Source organism: Marmota marmota, unplaced genomic scaffold (genome assembly GCF_001458135.2).
Source record: "Marmota marmota marmota unplaced genomic scaffold, marMar, whole genome shotgun sequence".
Taxonomy (NCBI): domain Eukaryota; kingdom Metazoa; phylum Chordata; class Mammalia; order Rodentia; family Sciuridae; genus Marmota; species Marmota marmota.
The window spans coordinates 4,735,527-4,752,179 of NW_026000080.1; the positions used below are offsets into that span (position 1 = coordinate 4,735,527).

At 30.8% G+C, this 16,653-nt stretch overlaps 1 protein-coding gene across 1 annotated transcript in view; it reads right to left on the reverse strand.

The window, feature by feature from the left end:
• The window catches only part of Prkacb (protein kinase cAMP-activated catalytic subunit beta), a 61,648-nt gene extending 52,661 nt beyond the window's left edge, over positions 1 to 8,987 (reverse strand). The window contains exon 1 of the mRNA XM_015504763.2: positions 8,685 to 8,987. Within this exon, the coding sequence (XP_015360249.1) occupies positions 8,685 to 8,871 (187 nt within the window). The 5' untranslated portion in view covers positions 8,872 to 8,987. The remainder of the gene's footprint in view (positions 1 to 8,684) is intronic.
• Between the last annotated feature and the right edge of the window lie 7,666 nt (positions 8,988 to 16,653).

Below are 16,653 nucleotides of genomic sequence, written 5' to 3' on the forward strand. Positions count from 1 at the left end.
TATATATATATATATATATATATATATAAAAGAATTTTGATTCATATCTAACACCATATACAAAACTTAACTCAAAAAAAATGGACTATAGGAGAAAGCACAGATTAAAAATATTCATTCCTTTGTGTTAGAGAAAGATTTTTTAAGTTCTTTAACAATCCACAAAGGGAAAAAAGATAAACTGAACTTCAGTGAAATTACTAACTTACTTTACAAAAATATTATTTTATAAAACAACAAGACAAGGAATAATGAAAAGGAATATCTCAATATATTGAGAAAATATATACTTTCAGAATACACATATTTATATATTCTGAACTTGTATTCAGTCTAAATTTTTGAGACTTGATAAAAAGAAGACAAACAACTCAATTTTTGAAAGTGGACAAAATATTTGAAAATACATTCCTCCAAAATTTATACACAAGGGCTGGGATATAGCTCAATTGGTAGAGTGCTTGCCTCACATGCACAAGGCTCTGAGTTCAATCCCCAGCACCATAAAAACAAAACAAACAAACAAAAATTATATACAAATGGCTTCTAAAAGCATGAAATACGCTCAATGTCATCAGCTGTTAAGGAAATATAAACTGACATTATAATTGTGAAATACCATTTCCTACCTGAAGAATGACTGTAACAAAAAAGACTGATGATACCAAATACTGATGAATACATGAAGAAACTGGAACCTTCTTACGTTACCATAGGAATGTAAGATGGTAAGTCACTTTGGAAAGCAGTTTAGCAGTTTCTTGAGAATGTAAATATAAACTTATATGAACCAATAGTTTCCCTTCTAGATAACTACTCAAGAGAAATAAAAACACATGTTCACAGAGACTTGTTTTTAAATGTATATACTAACATCCCAATAGCACAAAATGGAAAACAATTCTCTTGTTTTTAAGCAGAATGGATAAAGAAAATGTGCTATAGCCATATAACATGGTCTAATTCAATGAGGAACTAATTGTTTATTTATTCTACAACATAGATGAACCACAAAAGTATTTGAAGTTAAAGAAGTCAGAAACAATAGATTACAGAGTATACGTTTCCAATTTTATAAAAAGTCTAGAAAAGGAAATTTAAAGGCAGAAAAGTAGAACAGTGTTTATCTGAGGTTGGGTGAGGTGGGGATTGGTTACATCTGGGTACCAAGAAATGTTTTGGAGTGATGAAAATTTTCTAAAGCAATTGTGGCAATGGTTGTACAATCCTATACATTTACTAATCAACACCGAATTCTACACTTATAATGAGAGTGTTTATGACATGTAAATTATATCTCAATTTTTTAAAGAAAGTGTCTCTCTACTTAGGTAGAGACAACCTACTTGAAGCTGGTCTTCATTACTGTGTGAAGAATCACTTTAGTGGACAACTTAATTATGGCCTAATTAGCGATAATATACAGCATTAAACAAAACATATCTGCTAGCTGTATTTGGGTCACAGACCACTAGTTTGCTATTCCAGATCAAAAAAAGGAGGGTAGATTGTGGTACAGTGTAGAAATGGGCTAAAAGGACCTTCTCACACATCTAACCTAGCACGGAAGCCAGGATGACTAGGTATATGAACATAAATTAAAGAAATAAAGCCCTGTGATACAGCCCTTGAATGAGCACAGTACTAAAAAGAGTTCATCATCCTCTCATTCAGATTCACTAAGGTCAGTGGCATCACATCAACAAGAGCAAGAATACATCAAATTTGTTGGGACCAGTTTTGAACTATGAAACCATGCAATAGTGACAAAATCAGTAGTAGCTCAAATGATATCCAACTATCCATCTCTTTCTTCACCTAACAGCTGGAAAGCTTAGTCTCCTCAGAATGAGCAAACTCCCAGAAGTTTACCTGAAGTGGACTCAAAGAAGGCCCCAAAGAAAGAACTACTTTAAAATGCTGCTAGTTTGAGTAAATGGGTTTGTCAGTGATTAATTTGAATATTTAAAAGATGGCACCTAATTTGTATTCCAAGTGGGCCATACTTTTTTAAAAAAATATTTTTAGTTATACATGGACACAATGTATTTACTTTGTTAATTCATTTTTTTATGTGTTACTGAGGATCAAATCCTTTGCCTCACATGTGCAGGCAAGTGCTCTGCCACTGAGCCACAACCCTAACCCCTAAGTGGGCCATACTTTTTAAGTAGCATTCCTGGACCCCAGAGCCAAAAGCAGACATTGTTTTAGGACTTGCAAGTAATATTCAAACTCTATAGAGAACATATGTTCTTCCAGGTTCATTTTATTATCTCCTTCTAGAGAATATCTTATTTTCAAAGTTTGACATACATATCTAATGAAATGATGTTGAAATTTTTCAAATGCTTTTTATCTATCTACTGAAATGATTGTAGAATTTTTATCCTTCATTTTGTGTTGTATCACATTTATTGATTTGCATAAGTTGAACCAACCTCGCATTTCAACCTTGCATTGATTGTGATGTATAATCCTGTAAATATGCTGTTGAATTTAGTTGCTAGTGTTTCATTAAAGATTTTTAGATCTATGCTCATTAGAAATACTACCCTGTGATTTCCTTTTCTCATAGTGTCCTTGTCTGGCTTTAATATCAGAGTACTGCTGGCCTTATAAAATTAGTTTGGAAATATTCCATCCTCTTTAGTTTTCTCGGGAGAGTTTGAGAATTGGCATTAATTCTTATTTAATGTTTGGAATTCACCAATGAAACCAGGAAGTGCTGGGATTTTTTTTTTTTAATTAGGAATTTTTTTGAATACTGATTCAATCTCCTTACTTGTATTGATCTGTTCAGATTTTCTATTTCTGCATGATTCAGTCTTGGTAAATTGGTAAATATTTCTAGGAATTTCTGTATTTCTTCTACGTTATCCTAGAAGAACAAAACTAGAACCATCACACTACCACATTTCAAAGTATATTACAAACTTAGAGTAATCAAAGCAGCATGGTACTTACATTTTTAAAAAAGTATGTAGACAAATGGCATAAAGCAGAGAGTCCAGAAATAAACTCAGATATTTACTGTCAATTATCTTTGATAAAGGTGCCAAACACAATTGCAATGGGAAAAGTGCCATCTCTTCAATATAGTGTTAGGAAAACTGGATATTCACACACAAAAGATTAAGTCAGAACCTTACTGCATATTATTTATAAAAATCAACTCAAAATGGATTAAAGCCTTATATGCAAGACCAGAAACTGTGAAACTACTAGAAGAAAATATAAGAAAAAATTTCTTGGTATTGGTTTGAGCAATAAATTTTAGATATGACCCCAAAAGTACAAGCAGTGAAAATAAAAATAGACAAATGGGACTTCATCAAAGTAAGAAGCTTCTATACAACAAAGGAAACAACCAATACAGTGAAGAAACAACCTATGGTATGGGAGAAAACGTTTGCAAACTACACCATCTGATAAGAGATTAGTATTCAAAACATTTAAGGAATTCAAACAACTCAAGCAAGAAAATAAGTAATCTGATGAAAAAATGGGCAAAGGACCTAAAGAGAAATTTCACAAAAAAAGATATGCCAATATATAAAAAAGATTTTCAATATCACTAATTATCAAGGAAATGCAAATTAAAACCCCTAAGGTGATCTCACTTCACACCTGTTAAAATGGCTACTATCAAAAAGACAAAAGATTACAAGTATTAGAGAAGACGTGGGAAAAAGGGGAATTCTTGTATGCTGTTGGTGAGAATGTAAATTAATATAGTCATTATGGAAAATGATATGGAGACTCCTCAAAAAATTAAATATAGAACTATCATATGATCCAACAATCCTACTTCAAGGTATAGAGTCAAAGGAAAGGAAGTCAGATGCTGAATAAGTCGTATTAAATATCCCACATTGACTGCAGCATTATTCATAATAGCCAATATATGTAATCAACCTAAGTATCCATTGACAGATTAATAGATTCTTCAAATTTGTCCCATAAAATATAAACATAATCTGGAATATACATAAAGATTTAGTTATAAGGCTGTTTATCACAACATTTTTAATATAATAGCAAAAAGTTAAAAACACAAAAATACTAACAGTAGTTATCTTTTGGCAGGATTGTGTATGATTTTTTAGTTGTCTTTGTTTTTCTATATTATTTCCTAATTTTTTCCTGCAGATATATTTACAAATAAGATTTAAGTGTTATTAGGGAATAAGTGCTTTTCAAACTTTAATATACATATGAATCAGCTGGGGAATCCTATTGAAATGTAGATTCTGACTCCGTATTCCAGGATAATTAGAGATACACAAAAAACAAGCATTTTAACAAATTCTTCCCTGATACTAATGATGCTAGGTCAAGGCCATACTTTGAGGCACTATCTAGAGTACATATATAATAATCTGCCTTTTCTAGCATTGTCCTATGGCTGTTTTTACAAAGTACGATGAGGTAAGAGGATCTCATTATGTTAGTTATTTGACATATTACTTGTATTGCCTCAGACTCTGTGGAAACATTTTCTAATTTCAAAACATTTAATATTCCAATCAATTAACCTTTACAATAAAGCCTTTTGATTGCTCCAGTTATAAATTATAAAAATGGTAAAAAGTACACAGGTAACACAGAAGTTTCTGTATATTGAATGTGGTATTTACCAGGATCAGGTCAGCATTTTGCTATTTTTGGTTAATGTCTATAGGCCTTTAAAATAAATTGCAGGCCAGGATCCTCCAGTGACTCAGGAGGCGGACAGGAGGATCCTAAGCCTTAACAATTTAGCAAGGCTCTATGCACTTTGACCCTGCTCAAATTTTTTTAAAAAGGGGTTAGGATATGGCTCAGTGGTTAAGGGCCCTTGGGTTCAATTCCTGGCACCAAATAAATAAATACATAGATAAATAAATTGCAAAGATCATAATAGAAAAAAATAGAGGCAACTGCACAAGTCTGTTGTGTATTACATGCTAATCTAACCAACAACTCAACATTTATTGAGAACTGTGCTGGCAATACCAAAATAAACTGACAAGTTCTAGGCCTTCATGGAGTTCAAAATCAGAGGAAAGAGAGATAACATAAAGACTAATAGTAAAAATAATTTTAGCACTATAAAATAAGTCGTATTAAAAGTAAGTAGAAGGGCTGAGGTTGTGGCTCAAGTGGTAGAGCACTTGCCTAGCATGTGTGACGCACTGAGTTCAATTCTCAGCACCACATATAAATAAATAAAAAGGTCCATTGAACTAAAAAAATATTTTAAAAAAAGTAAGTTGAAGATGATATAAGAACATAGAAAGGAAGGAGATCATGAGTTCTAATAAGGATGAAGGACAGAAGAGTAGGACTCCTTAGTGATATTTGAGAGGAACATTAACTATGAGCAAATCTCACTATTGGTGGAAGTAGGAAAAGGAAATTGCAGATAAAAGTATCTTGCATAAGCACTATTATAAAGGGAATTCCTTATCTGACTATTCATTGCTATGTTCACTATAGTGTCAAAAATAAGGGCCTGGCATAAATAAGAAAACAAATGATACTTGTGTGCATTTCCCTAAAGTAGAATAGGCAAGTTAACTTATCCTGTATTCTGCAGACTTTTCAAGTTAAAGTTGAATTATATTATTTCCCACTTTCAAAAACTGCATTGGCTCTTTTCTATTAGAATGTTGCATGAAATATTAATATCAATATGCCTTGAATATTATGTTTATGTCTGTTCTTCCTACTTTTATTTTGGGGAGTAAGAACTGGATCTTATTTTCTTCCAAACCTTGTTCATAGACTATGAAGTAGTAAATACTCAAAAAAAGGTTTACCAAATGCATAGATATTAATTACTATTGATAAGCTTATAAACTTCCATATGGAAAAAAGTAGATGAAAAAGACAATATGTAAAGTCTTCTAATTTAGAAGTTACAGTAATACAGATTTACTGGACTAACAATTAGAAAGTAAATTGTGTAAAAGAATGTACAAACTTCAGAAAGTTCATATTGATAAGTCTATCATAGTCACTTTAGCTATCTAATTCTACCTGAAAATTCATATTTGAAATTGCTTATTTGTTCAATATAGTATTTACACCAAAGAGTCACTAATCCGGATTTGTATCTATAAGAAAAATAGCCTGTCAACTCATACAAGGACAAATAAAGTGCTTTGTGGTATTGACCTATTTACTTCTTAAAATGTTGCAGTTAGACATTCATTAAGTATATAAAATCAGACTTAAAACACAAAAAACTTCTATTAATTTCAACATCATATAACTTACCAGACTACTTATGATCAAAGGAAGATTCACAAGCTAACTATAACAAATTTTCTAGAATGTCATTCTTTCGTTAGAGTCAGAATGAAAAGCAGAATTTGTCTATGCTTTTCCTTTGAACTTCATGCACTTATATGTGCATCAGAATAGTCATTACATATTTATGTTATCAAATATGAATTTCTGTTATTTAATAATAAAAGGTGAAACACCTAGAAACCAATGTGACCTTTGTTCTGTATTTCTTCCCATAAATGTTACTGGAAAAGAACCTTGGATTAAAGTTAGTTACATTTCATACATGACTAAATTAGTAATTGAGCTTTACTCAGTACATGAAACTAACTTTTTAAAAAGTTACAAACTGTTTTTGCACTTAGTTACTTCTTTTTTGTCTTTTTTAAAAAACTTAATCGTTTCTTATATTGCACTTTGAAACAAGTATATCCAGAGTATCATCAGGAAATATTACATGCTTTTTTCTTGTCAAACAAATCATACAAGTAAATTGCTTCAAGTAGCCTTGAACAATTGTGTTTTGTATGAAAATTTCATATACCCAAAACTTCTTCCCTAACTCACAGAACAAGGGAATTTGTTTTCACCACAAAAAATAAATTTGGAATTTTGAAATGACAGGATTTCTGTTTCTGTTGGATCAGTGTTTTCTCCTCCATAGCAATACATTTCATAAGAACAAACTAGACCTCCATTCTTACCATACTCTTCCTTACTTATAAAATGATTTTGTACATTATATTTTTGGGATATGAAAAAGAGAAAAGAATGAAGGAATAGCTAGTTGATGAACATTCAGTTGCTCTTTAAATATTTCTTACGTCACCACTATTATTCTTATAGGGATACAAGATTTGTTCCCAACTTTATTTGTCTTATTTTTTGACTTCACAATAAAGAATCATGTTAACAACATTTTATCAGTCTGTTTTTCTAAAAGAAATCATGGTTCACGGTATTAATTTCCATTTCTAGACTGTAAAATGTGTTTCAGAAATATATAGGGTCCATATATTTAAAAAAAACAGTGAGAATTTAGTTCAAACATTATTAAAATCCCATGAAATTCATCAAAGATACATTTACTAAACACCCACCATGTGGAACCAGTATTGGTGAAACAGAAATTAATTCAATTCTACCCTGGTTCTTCATCTAATTAAAAAAAAATTAAATGCATAAAAAATGATTTCGAAAAGGACTTTTGATACTGTAATTTAACAGAAAAGGATAAGTAGAATGAATTAAAAGTTTTATTACACAGAAAATTTTAATAATGTATTATTATTTTACTACTTCACAGTTCATGAGATTTCTCACCTGTCAATCTGCTATGTAGTAAAGACCAACTATAATCAAAAAAATTTGCACAAATAATGTTGTTCCTTACTTTTTTCAAAAAATAGCTCAAAAAGGGTTAGAAAAATTCTGATGTAGTAAAAGAATAAATCGAATAAGCTTCTACAGAAATATCCAGGTGCAATATAAACCACATAGTAAATTTTGTAAACTTTTTTTTTTTCAACTTAGTTTTCTTACTTAACTGCTTGGGAATCTATAATCTAAAGAAGTAAACCCTAGTGCTATTTGATGATCAAACACACACACCAAAAAGGGCAATATTGCCAAGGTTAATTCTACTGTTCTTTTAATCAAAGTGAAAAATTACCTTGGGGAGAGTCCAAGGTGAGATATGGAATAAAAGCACTGGTATTGTTGATATGTTAAACTTACTCTTTAAAGTGCAAGCTACCAAAAATGGTTTAGTATACTAGTAAGTCCAAACATTTTAACATGCCTGGAAAGAATGTATTGCAAGCATAAATAACTTTCCCTCCTTAACCCTATTTATAAATAATATAAAATACAATTATAAAAGCTTTTGATATACATAATTTTATAAGTTTAAGAATTTATATAAAAAATTATACTCTACTTTTTGAAAGTCTTGCTTATAAAAACTAAAATAATTTTTACATATACATTTAAAATAAAAGATGGCAAACATAATAGAAATTTAATTATAAATCCAAAAGCCTTTTTGCCTTTCAAATTTTAAAGCTTAAAAATACAAGAAATTTTAAAAAGAAAACAGATCATTGTTTTAAAGTTTTTCATATTTATGTAACAACAAAAAAACCAGAGTAACATAATAGAATAATGTAAGAACATTGCAGAAATTTTTCTCATTGATATTTAACTTAAGAAGTTATATATAAAACAAAACAACTACATGATTCAACTCAACTTATAATCAAGTTTTTGTGGAATTCTTTCAACTTTGTCTTGCAAAATGTCCTTGTACAAATCATAAAAAGACAAAACATGGTTGTTTATGTTTGATTCTAAAACTCTAGTACTTTAGCTACTAGTTGTAATGTATCAATTAAAAAAAAAAAACTTACTTGATCTGTCCCATAAGGCAGTATGTTCAGAGAAATGAAAGCTGTCATTTTCCAGAGCTGTTTTCTGATCATGTGCAGTACCTTTGGAGTGTCTATGAAATAATCGGCTAGCAAAACCTTCCAGTTTCTGAAGAGCAGTAGATGTACCTGTACACTGGTTACAGGATAGATCTCTATAAGCTGCCATTCATGTGCATTTACACTTTACTTAAAATAACTAAAAATATTTCCAGAAGGAGCTCAACAACTTCTTACACAGAAGCTAAGAGCTATGCATGTGTCAAACTTCCTGTTTGCAGGGTATTCAAACCACTACTGCTCTTCTGTTTCCTGTTAATATAAAACAGCACATTACTGAGCTTTTCTTAGCAAAACTCTTTTCATCTCAACTACAGAGGGGATTTTAACAGCTTGCAATATCTGCCTAAAAGGGTCTATGTATGTTTTGATATTAATGTTCAGGTTAATGAAGGCATTATATAAAAGTTATGTAAATATACATAGTAAGCTGAATTTTTTTTTTTTTAAAAGGGAAACTAGTTAAACATGTATTACAACTCTATAAAAACAACTGAGGGACGAATCACCCCCCAAATATAACATATTAAAAAGACAGACTGTATTTTCTCAGGAAATAGGCCAATTACAGATTTTATGAATCCTTACAAGCAATTAATTTTTCATCAAAAATTAGTATGGAATGGATATGACAAGACTCTTACAAAATAATATGCAAGTTATAACTGAGAAAAGAATCTGAGCTAGCAATTTAAAAAAAGAATTTAATGTTGCTAACTCATTGACTTAAGTCTAATATATACAGGAACCACAGAACATAGCTTATCAACTGACATGTGTCTGCCTACAGGTAGTTATATTTTAAAACACTCTAAAATTTGACATGTTAATTTCAAAACCTTAACACAGAAGATTGCTGCTTACTTGACCCACTGCTTTAGTGATCTCATTTAGTATCCCCTTCAATTAAATGCCAATAAAATTTTCTATCACCAATTTTGCCTTTTATTAAAGGATGAAAAATTTCAGTGTTTCTCTTTGGAAACTCTAAGTAATAAGAGAGAAGGAAAAAAAAAAGAAGGAAAGGAGAAGAAAAAGATCCTAAAAACTTTCTAAAAAAAATATTTTAGTCCAGATTTCCTGCCAACCATTTGACAAATACAATCAACAGAAACAATAATCTTATCAAATTGTGGCGATGAACACAAAGACACGAAAGTTCACTAAGGAAACACTGACTAGTGAATTTTGCCATGTAACAGCTCATTTGTGTACTCTGTTTTGTGTAATAAAATTAGTATTAATCTAAACAAATGGGCAACAGTATCTGTAAGACTAACTTCTTAAATTGCTTATCTTTAATATTATGTGTGTAATTAACAGAAAATGTATTACCCTTTGGTAGTGCCTTACAAAATACAGACACTAAATAACTGTCTGTAATGTTTAATAGAATAAGTTTCTGTAGTGTTTAATAAATATCCACAAAGCATGAACTGACTCAGTATGATAAAAAGTGTATAAAATTCCTTTGACTTGTTCTCCTAACAGAAATTCTATTAATCTTCAAGGCTCACTACAAATGTTACCTATTTGGTCTCCTACAGGAAAATAAACTGCTCTTTCCTATATCCACTGAACTTATGATTTTATGTAAAAATTGGTTGTTTATGAATTTGTGTACATAAACTGAGTTACTTGAATTCAGAAATGCAATGTATGCTATTACATATTCAGTAAATATATGGCAAATGAAGTATTTATTCCTTTTACCAATTTAAAGGTCTGAGTAAAATCATCAAATATTAATTTCTATAATAACCTCTTATTTTCCCTGTTCCAGTCACCACTGCTAACCTTTCAGCTCTCTGAAATATTAGCCTCCCCAAAATATTACACTCATGGTATTCCTTTGCCAAAGACACAAAATAATCCCAACATTTCATCCTGACCCTATTTATTTTTAATACATGTATAGCCATATTTATCTGCATTCAACATTGCTTAAATATGGAAATCCCAGATTCCAAACTACAACACGGAGATTAATTTATTTAAAACAATGCATAAACTTTAAAACAAAATCACCATAGAAAAAAGTAAATTTCACCAAGTATCTTGAAAAGAACTACAGTTAAAAATCTGTCTTTATTCAATTAAGCTGTTGCCATTTATCACACAGCACTTATAGAAAATAGACTGTTTAGTTCTAAGAGCAAAGTTTCTATATATGGTAATGTGACCAAGGAGCTGTTGCTATGGAACTGCTTGGGCAATTTTATTTTTATTTTAAAAATAAGAACTCTACTGGCATCTACTGCTAGAAAGAAACAACTACAGTATTAAAAACTATGATGAATTCCTTCCGTAATTCAAATTAATCTTAAGAAGCATATTGTCATTCTTCCTGATGTTATTTTCAGAATTTTAATTTGTACTTTAACATCTAACCTTATGCCCCAAACTTGCCATAACAGCATAACTTGTAATGAAATAATGTAAAAATTTAAAACTTAATAATCAATTATATCAGGTTATAAAGTTCTTCTCATTTTCTATAATACTTTTAGGAATAAGGAGCAATTTTTAGAGTAGAACTTGCTTTAACTGTCATAAGAATCCACAAAATAGTAGTGCATTTCTTTTATTTAGTAATAGTAATTAAAAATTTGCCAAGCAATTTTCAACATACAAAATAATGTGCATTGTAAGATCATTGTGAAATTATTGTAAAGCTCATGAAGTCCTTACCAATGAAGTAGGTAGCACAGATACTATTATCTCTATTTTAAGATGAGAAAACAAACAAATATTAAGTGACTTTCCCCAAAGTCACCTATGCCTTCTAACTCCCAGATCAGAGCTCCTTGGACTGCATGATCCTGATTTCCCATGAAGAAGCAAACCTTTTTTACAAGTGCAGTATTTTTCAAACATTCAGGAGAAGTGGGGGGTGAAAACAGAGTGCAAGTGGGGCTGTTCTTGGGCATATTGTCCAGGGTCTGAGAATCTCTTGTGAAAATGTTTTCATTTAGATGGTCACCTTATAGCCTTTCAGTTTCATTGCCCACATTTATGTTTACAATCATTTTGGGGCCAAGTAGAACATGTACTCCAGAAGTCTGAAGGTTAAAGAAAAAAAAAGTGGAAGCATATTTAATATGTAAACAATGTATTTCCTTTATGTGTAGGGCAATTGGCATGACATTGACCCTGTTATTCAAATAAAGGTTTTAGAATAATAGCTTTATCTTTTTGAGATGTTATATAAATCAATTCATACAGTATATAATCTTTTAAGACTGTTAATCTTTTTAAGTTCCTTTCATTTAGCATAGTATAGCAATTAAGATTTCTCCATGTCATGAGTCTAACATTTCTCTTATTTTTATAGTTGAATAAGTATTCCACTGTACAGATTTACCACGATTATGCATGCCCACACAAATAAATTTATATTATATAGCCTGACAAAAATCGGGCTGGGATTGTGGCTCAGGGGCAGAACGCTTGCCTCGTACATGTGAGGCACTGGATTCAATCCTCAGGACCACATAAAAATGAATAAACAAAATAAAGATATTGTGTCCATGTACAACTAAAAATTATTTTACAAAAAAAAATCAACTGACCATATTTGTGTGGGTCTATTTCTGGACTCTATTCTGTTACACTAACTTATGTGTCAATTCTTTCACCATTACCATACTGTCTTGGTTACTGAACCTTTTAAGTCTAATATTTGAAAGTGTAAATATTCCAAATTTTCCCCTTCATTATCTTGTTGTTCTGGCTACTAGAGTTCCTTTTATTTATTTATTTATTTTGGGTGCTGGGGATGGAACCCAGGGCCAAGTCAGCTTGGCCCTGTTCACACAAATAATCTTGTTGGGATTTTATAGTGATTTTGTTCATTGGGATAAGTACCATCTTTACTGTACTGCGTCTTCCAATCCATGATCCCCTTATATTATCTTCATTTACTTGGGTCTTTGATTTCTTTCATCAGTGTTTCTCTTTCATCAGTATCTTTCATTTGTTTTCACCATGCAGACCTCGCAGATCTTAGGTTTATTTTATTTTTTTTTAGTTTAAATTTATTTTTAACTGACACATAAAAGCACAAAATGACATATATTTATAAACATATTGAAATATTGTATAGTACCCCAATTTTAAATTGAGTGATTGTAAATGGTACTTTAAAAAATATTTTGGGCTGGAGTTGTGGCTCACTGGTAGAGCACTTGCTTATTTATTAGCACATGTGAGGCACTGGGTTCAATCCTTAGCACCACATAAAAAAACAAATAAAAGGTATTGTGTTCATCTACAACTAAATTTTATATATATACATATCATATATATAAATTATATAATGTTTTACAGTTGTTCATTGTTAGTATATAGACATATGACTTGTTTTATATATTGATATTGTATATTGTTACCTTGCTAAAATCACTTATGTTTTCAGAATCTTTTTTCTTTTTGTAGGTTTCCTGGGATTTTTAACATAGAGAATAATGCCATCTTTGAATAAACTGTTTTGTTGTTAGTTATTTTACTAATTCTAATGCCTTTATTTATTTTTGTTGCCATATTACATTAAATAAAACTTTCAGTACAATGTTGAATAAAATGGTAAGAGTGAATAACCCTGCATTTTCCATGTCTTAGGAAGAAAGCATTCAGTTGCTGTTTTTTGTGTTTATTTTGTTTTTTCATTAACTTAATTTTAGTGCTAGGCATTTTTTGGTAGGTCTTCCTTATTAAGATAATGAATTTTCTGTCTATTCTTTGTTAGCTGGGAGTTTTACATTGGAGGGATATTTAATTTATCTAATGTTTTTTAAGCATCTTTTAATATGAACACATGGTTTTACTTTTTCAGTTTGCTAATATGATGGATTATATTGATTAATTTCCAAATCCTAAATTTGCCTTGAATTCCCAGAAGAAACATCTCTTGCTCTTGATATACTATTATTTTTATATATTTTGGGATTCAATGTGTAAATACTTTATTGAGGATTGTTTGTCTATGTTTACTAGATATATTGTCTCATAGTTTTATTTCATATATTGTATTTCATATATTGCATCATTTTAGTGGCAGGTTAAGATTTACATCAGAAAATAAGTTGGGAACTATTTCATCATCTATTTTCTAGACAAGGTTGTGAGAATAGTAATCATTTTTTCTTTAAATGTTTGGTATAATTTGCCAGAAAAACTATTTGGGACAAGAGTTTTCTTTTTCAAAATACTACAAATATTTTTAAAAGTTCTTAATATAATTGAGATGAATTTGTAATCTTGAATGAGTAATTATGTTAGTTTGTGTCTTTCAAGAAATATTCTATTTCCATTAAGTAGTCAAATGTATGGGAATAGAGTCATATCTAACATCCCCTTATCACAACTTTAATGTATGTGGCATCTGTTGTGATTACCCTCTCTTTCATTCTTGATATTGGTAATTCGTATCTTTTTTTTTTTTCTTGGTCAGTTTGGCTAGATGATTCCAATTTTATTGATATTTGCAAAGATCTATGTTTTGTTTTCATTGATTTTTCTCCATCAGTTTTCTCCTTTTGAGTATTTTATTGTTCTTAACTTTCTTTCTTCCTCTATTTTCTTGAGTGTTATTCCCTCATCCCCACCCCCTTCCAGTTTCCTAACAAGGAAGCTTAGATAACTATATTAAGACTTTTCTTCTTTTCTAATATACAAACTCTAATCCTATACAATTCCTCCGAAAAATGCTTTGGGTGCATCTGACAAATTTTGATGTATTATCCTTTTGTTTTCATTTAGTTCAAAATATTTTTTAATTTCCCTTAAGACCATGGATTATTTACAAGTGTGTTATTTAAATTTCTTTTTTTTCTTTTTGGTACCAGGGATTGAACTCAGAGGCAATCAACCACTGAGCCACATCCCCAGTGCTATTTTGACAGGGTCTCACTGAGTTGCTTAGCAACTTGCTGTTGTTGCTGAAGCTGGCTTTGAATTCAAGATCCTCCTGCCTCAGCCTCCCCGGCCACAGATTATAGGCTTATGCTACCCTGCCCAGCTAGATTTTTAAGTATTTGAGGATTTTCCCCCTTTTTTTTTTTTTTTTTCCTGGTGGTGGTGCTGAGGATTGAACCCAGAGCCTTGTGTGTGCAAGGCAGGTACTTTACCAACTGAGCTATATCCCCAGTCCTTCCCAATATCTTTCTGTTACTGAAATTTAAATTAATTCCATCACAGTCAGGGAATATTTTGTATGATTTTTAATTCTTTTAAGTTTGTTAAGGTTTTTTTTAATGACCCAGCATATGGTCTTTTATTTTAAGTTTATTTATTCATTTTAATTAGGTATATAGGACAGCAGAATGCATTTTGATTCATTGTACACAATTGCAGCACAACTTTCATTTCTCTGTACATGATGTAACATCACACCATATTTACAGTCATACATGTACCTGGGGTAATGATGTCCATCTCATTCCACTATCTTTCCTGCCCACATGCCCGCTCCCCTCCCGACCTGCCCCTTTGCACAATCAAGGTTCCCTCTATTTTTCACATGCCCCTCCACCCCATTATGGATCAACATCCACTTATCCCAGAGAACATTTGGCCTTTGTTTTTAGGGACTGGTTTACTTCACTTAGCATATTCTCCAATTCCATCAGCAAATGCCATAATTTTATTATCTCTTAATGCTGAGTAATATTCCATGTGTATATATATCACAATTTCTTTATCCATTCATCTTCTGGAGAACATCTATGTTGGTTCTACAATTTAGCTACTGTGAATTGAGCTGCTATAAACATTGATGTAGCTGTGTTACTATAGCATGCTGATTTTAAGTCCTTTGGATATAGACAGAGGAGTGGGATAGCTGGGGCAAATGGTGGTTTCATTCCCAGTTTTCTAAGAAATCTTTTATGGTGAATGTAAAAAGTGTTTTTCACTGCTGTTAAGTATAAATATAACAGTAGATGTTAGGTTAATTTGGTTATTGTTGTTTTTTAGGTCTTCTGTATTTCACATTTTCTATTTAATTATTTAATAAATTACTGAGAGATGATTCCAGAAGTCTTCAATTTTGAAGATTAAATTTTTCTGTTTCTTCCTGTTCAGATGTCAAATTTTGCTTCCTGTATTTTGAAACTCAATTATTATATGCATACACATTTAGAATTGCTATATCTTCTTAATCCTTGACACTTTCTTTTATCATTATAAATGACTGTCTTAATCATTGTTGTTTTCTTGTTCTGAGGTTCTACTTTGTATGATATTAATCAGTCAATGACATAGGTTTTATTTGATAGTGTTGTATTGTGTATCTTTCCCTCCCATTCTTTTGTTTTTAAACAATTTACATCAAAATATTGAAAGTATAAGAGCATAGCACATAGCTGGGTCTTGTTCAGATCACTTATGTTTAATGTAACTACTGGTATAACTGGACTTAAGTCTACAATCTCTTTTCTGTCTGTACACCCCCCCCCCCGTTTTTAAAATAATGAATAATAACTGAAATACTATAAACTGTACATATTTTAAGTTAATACATTACAGTTTATACAACTGTGAGATCATAAACACAATTAAGATAATGAACATATCCATTATCCCTATAAGTTTTCTCATGCTTCTTTGTAATTTCTCCCTCCTGCCATATCCCATATCCCCACACAATACAGATAATTTGCATTTTCTAGACTAGTTCTATCTAAATAGAACTTTTGTTAAAATAAACATTTTATTTTACAACTAATTATTTAAAAAATATAGAAAGGACACCAGTAAAGCAGAAGATAGAGATCAGGGAAAGGGAGGAAAGGAGGGAAAGTGGAGTTATTGGGGAATGAGATTGATCAAATTACATTTTGTGTATGTATGAATATCACAATGAATCTCACTATTATGTACAATTACAATG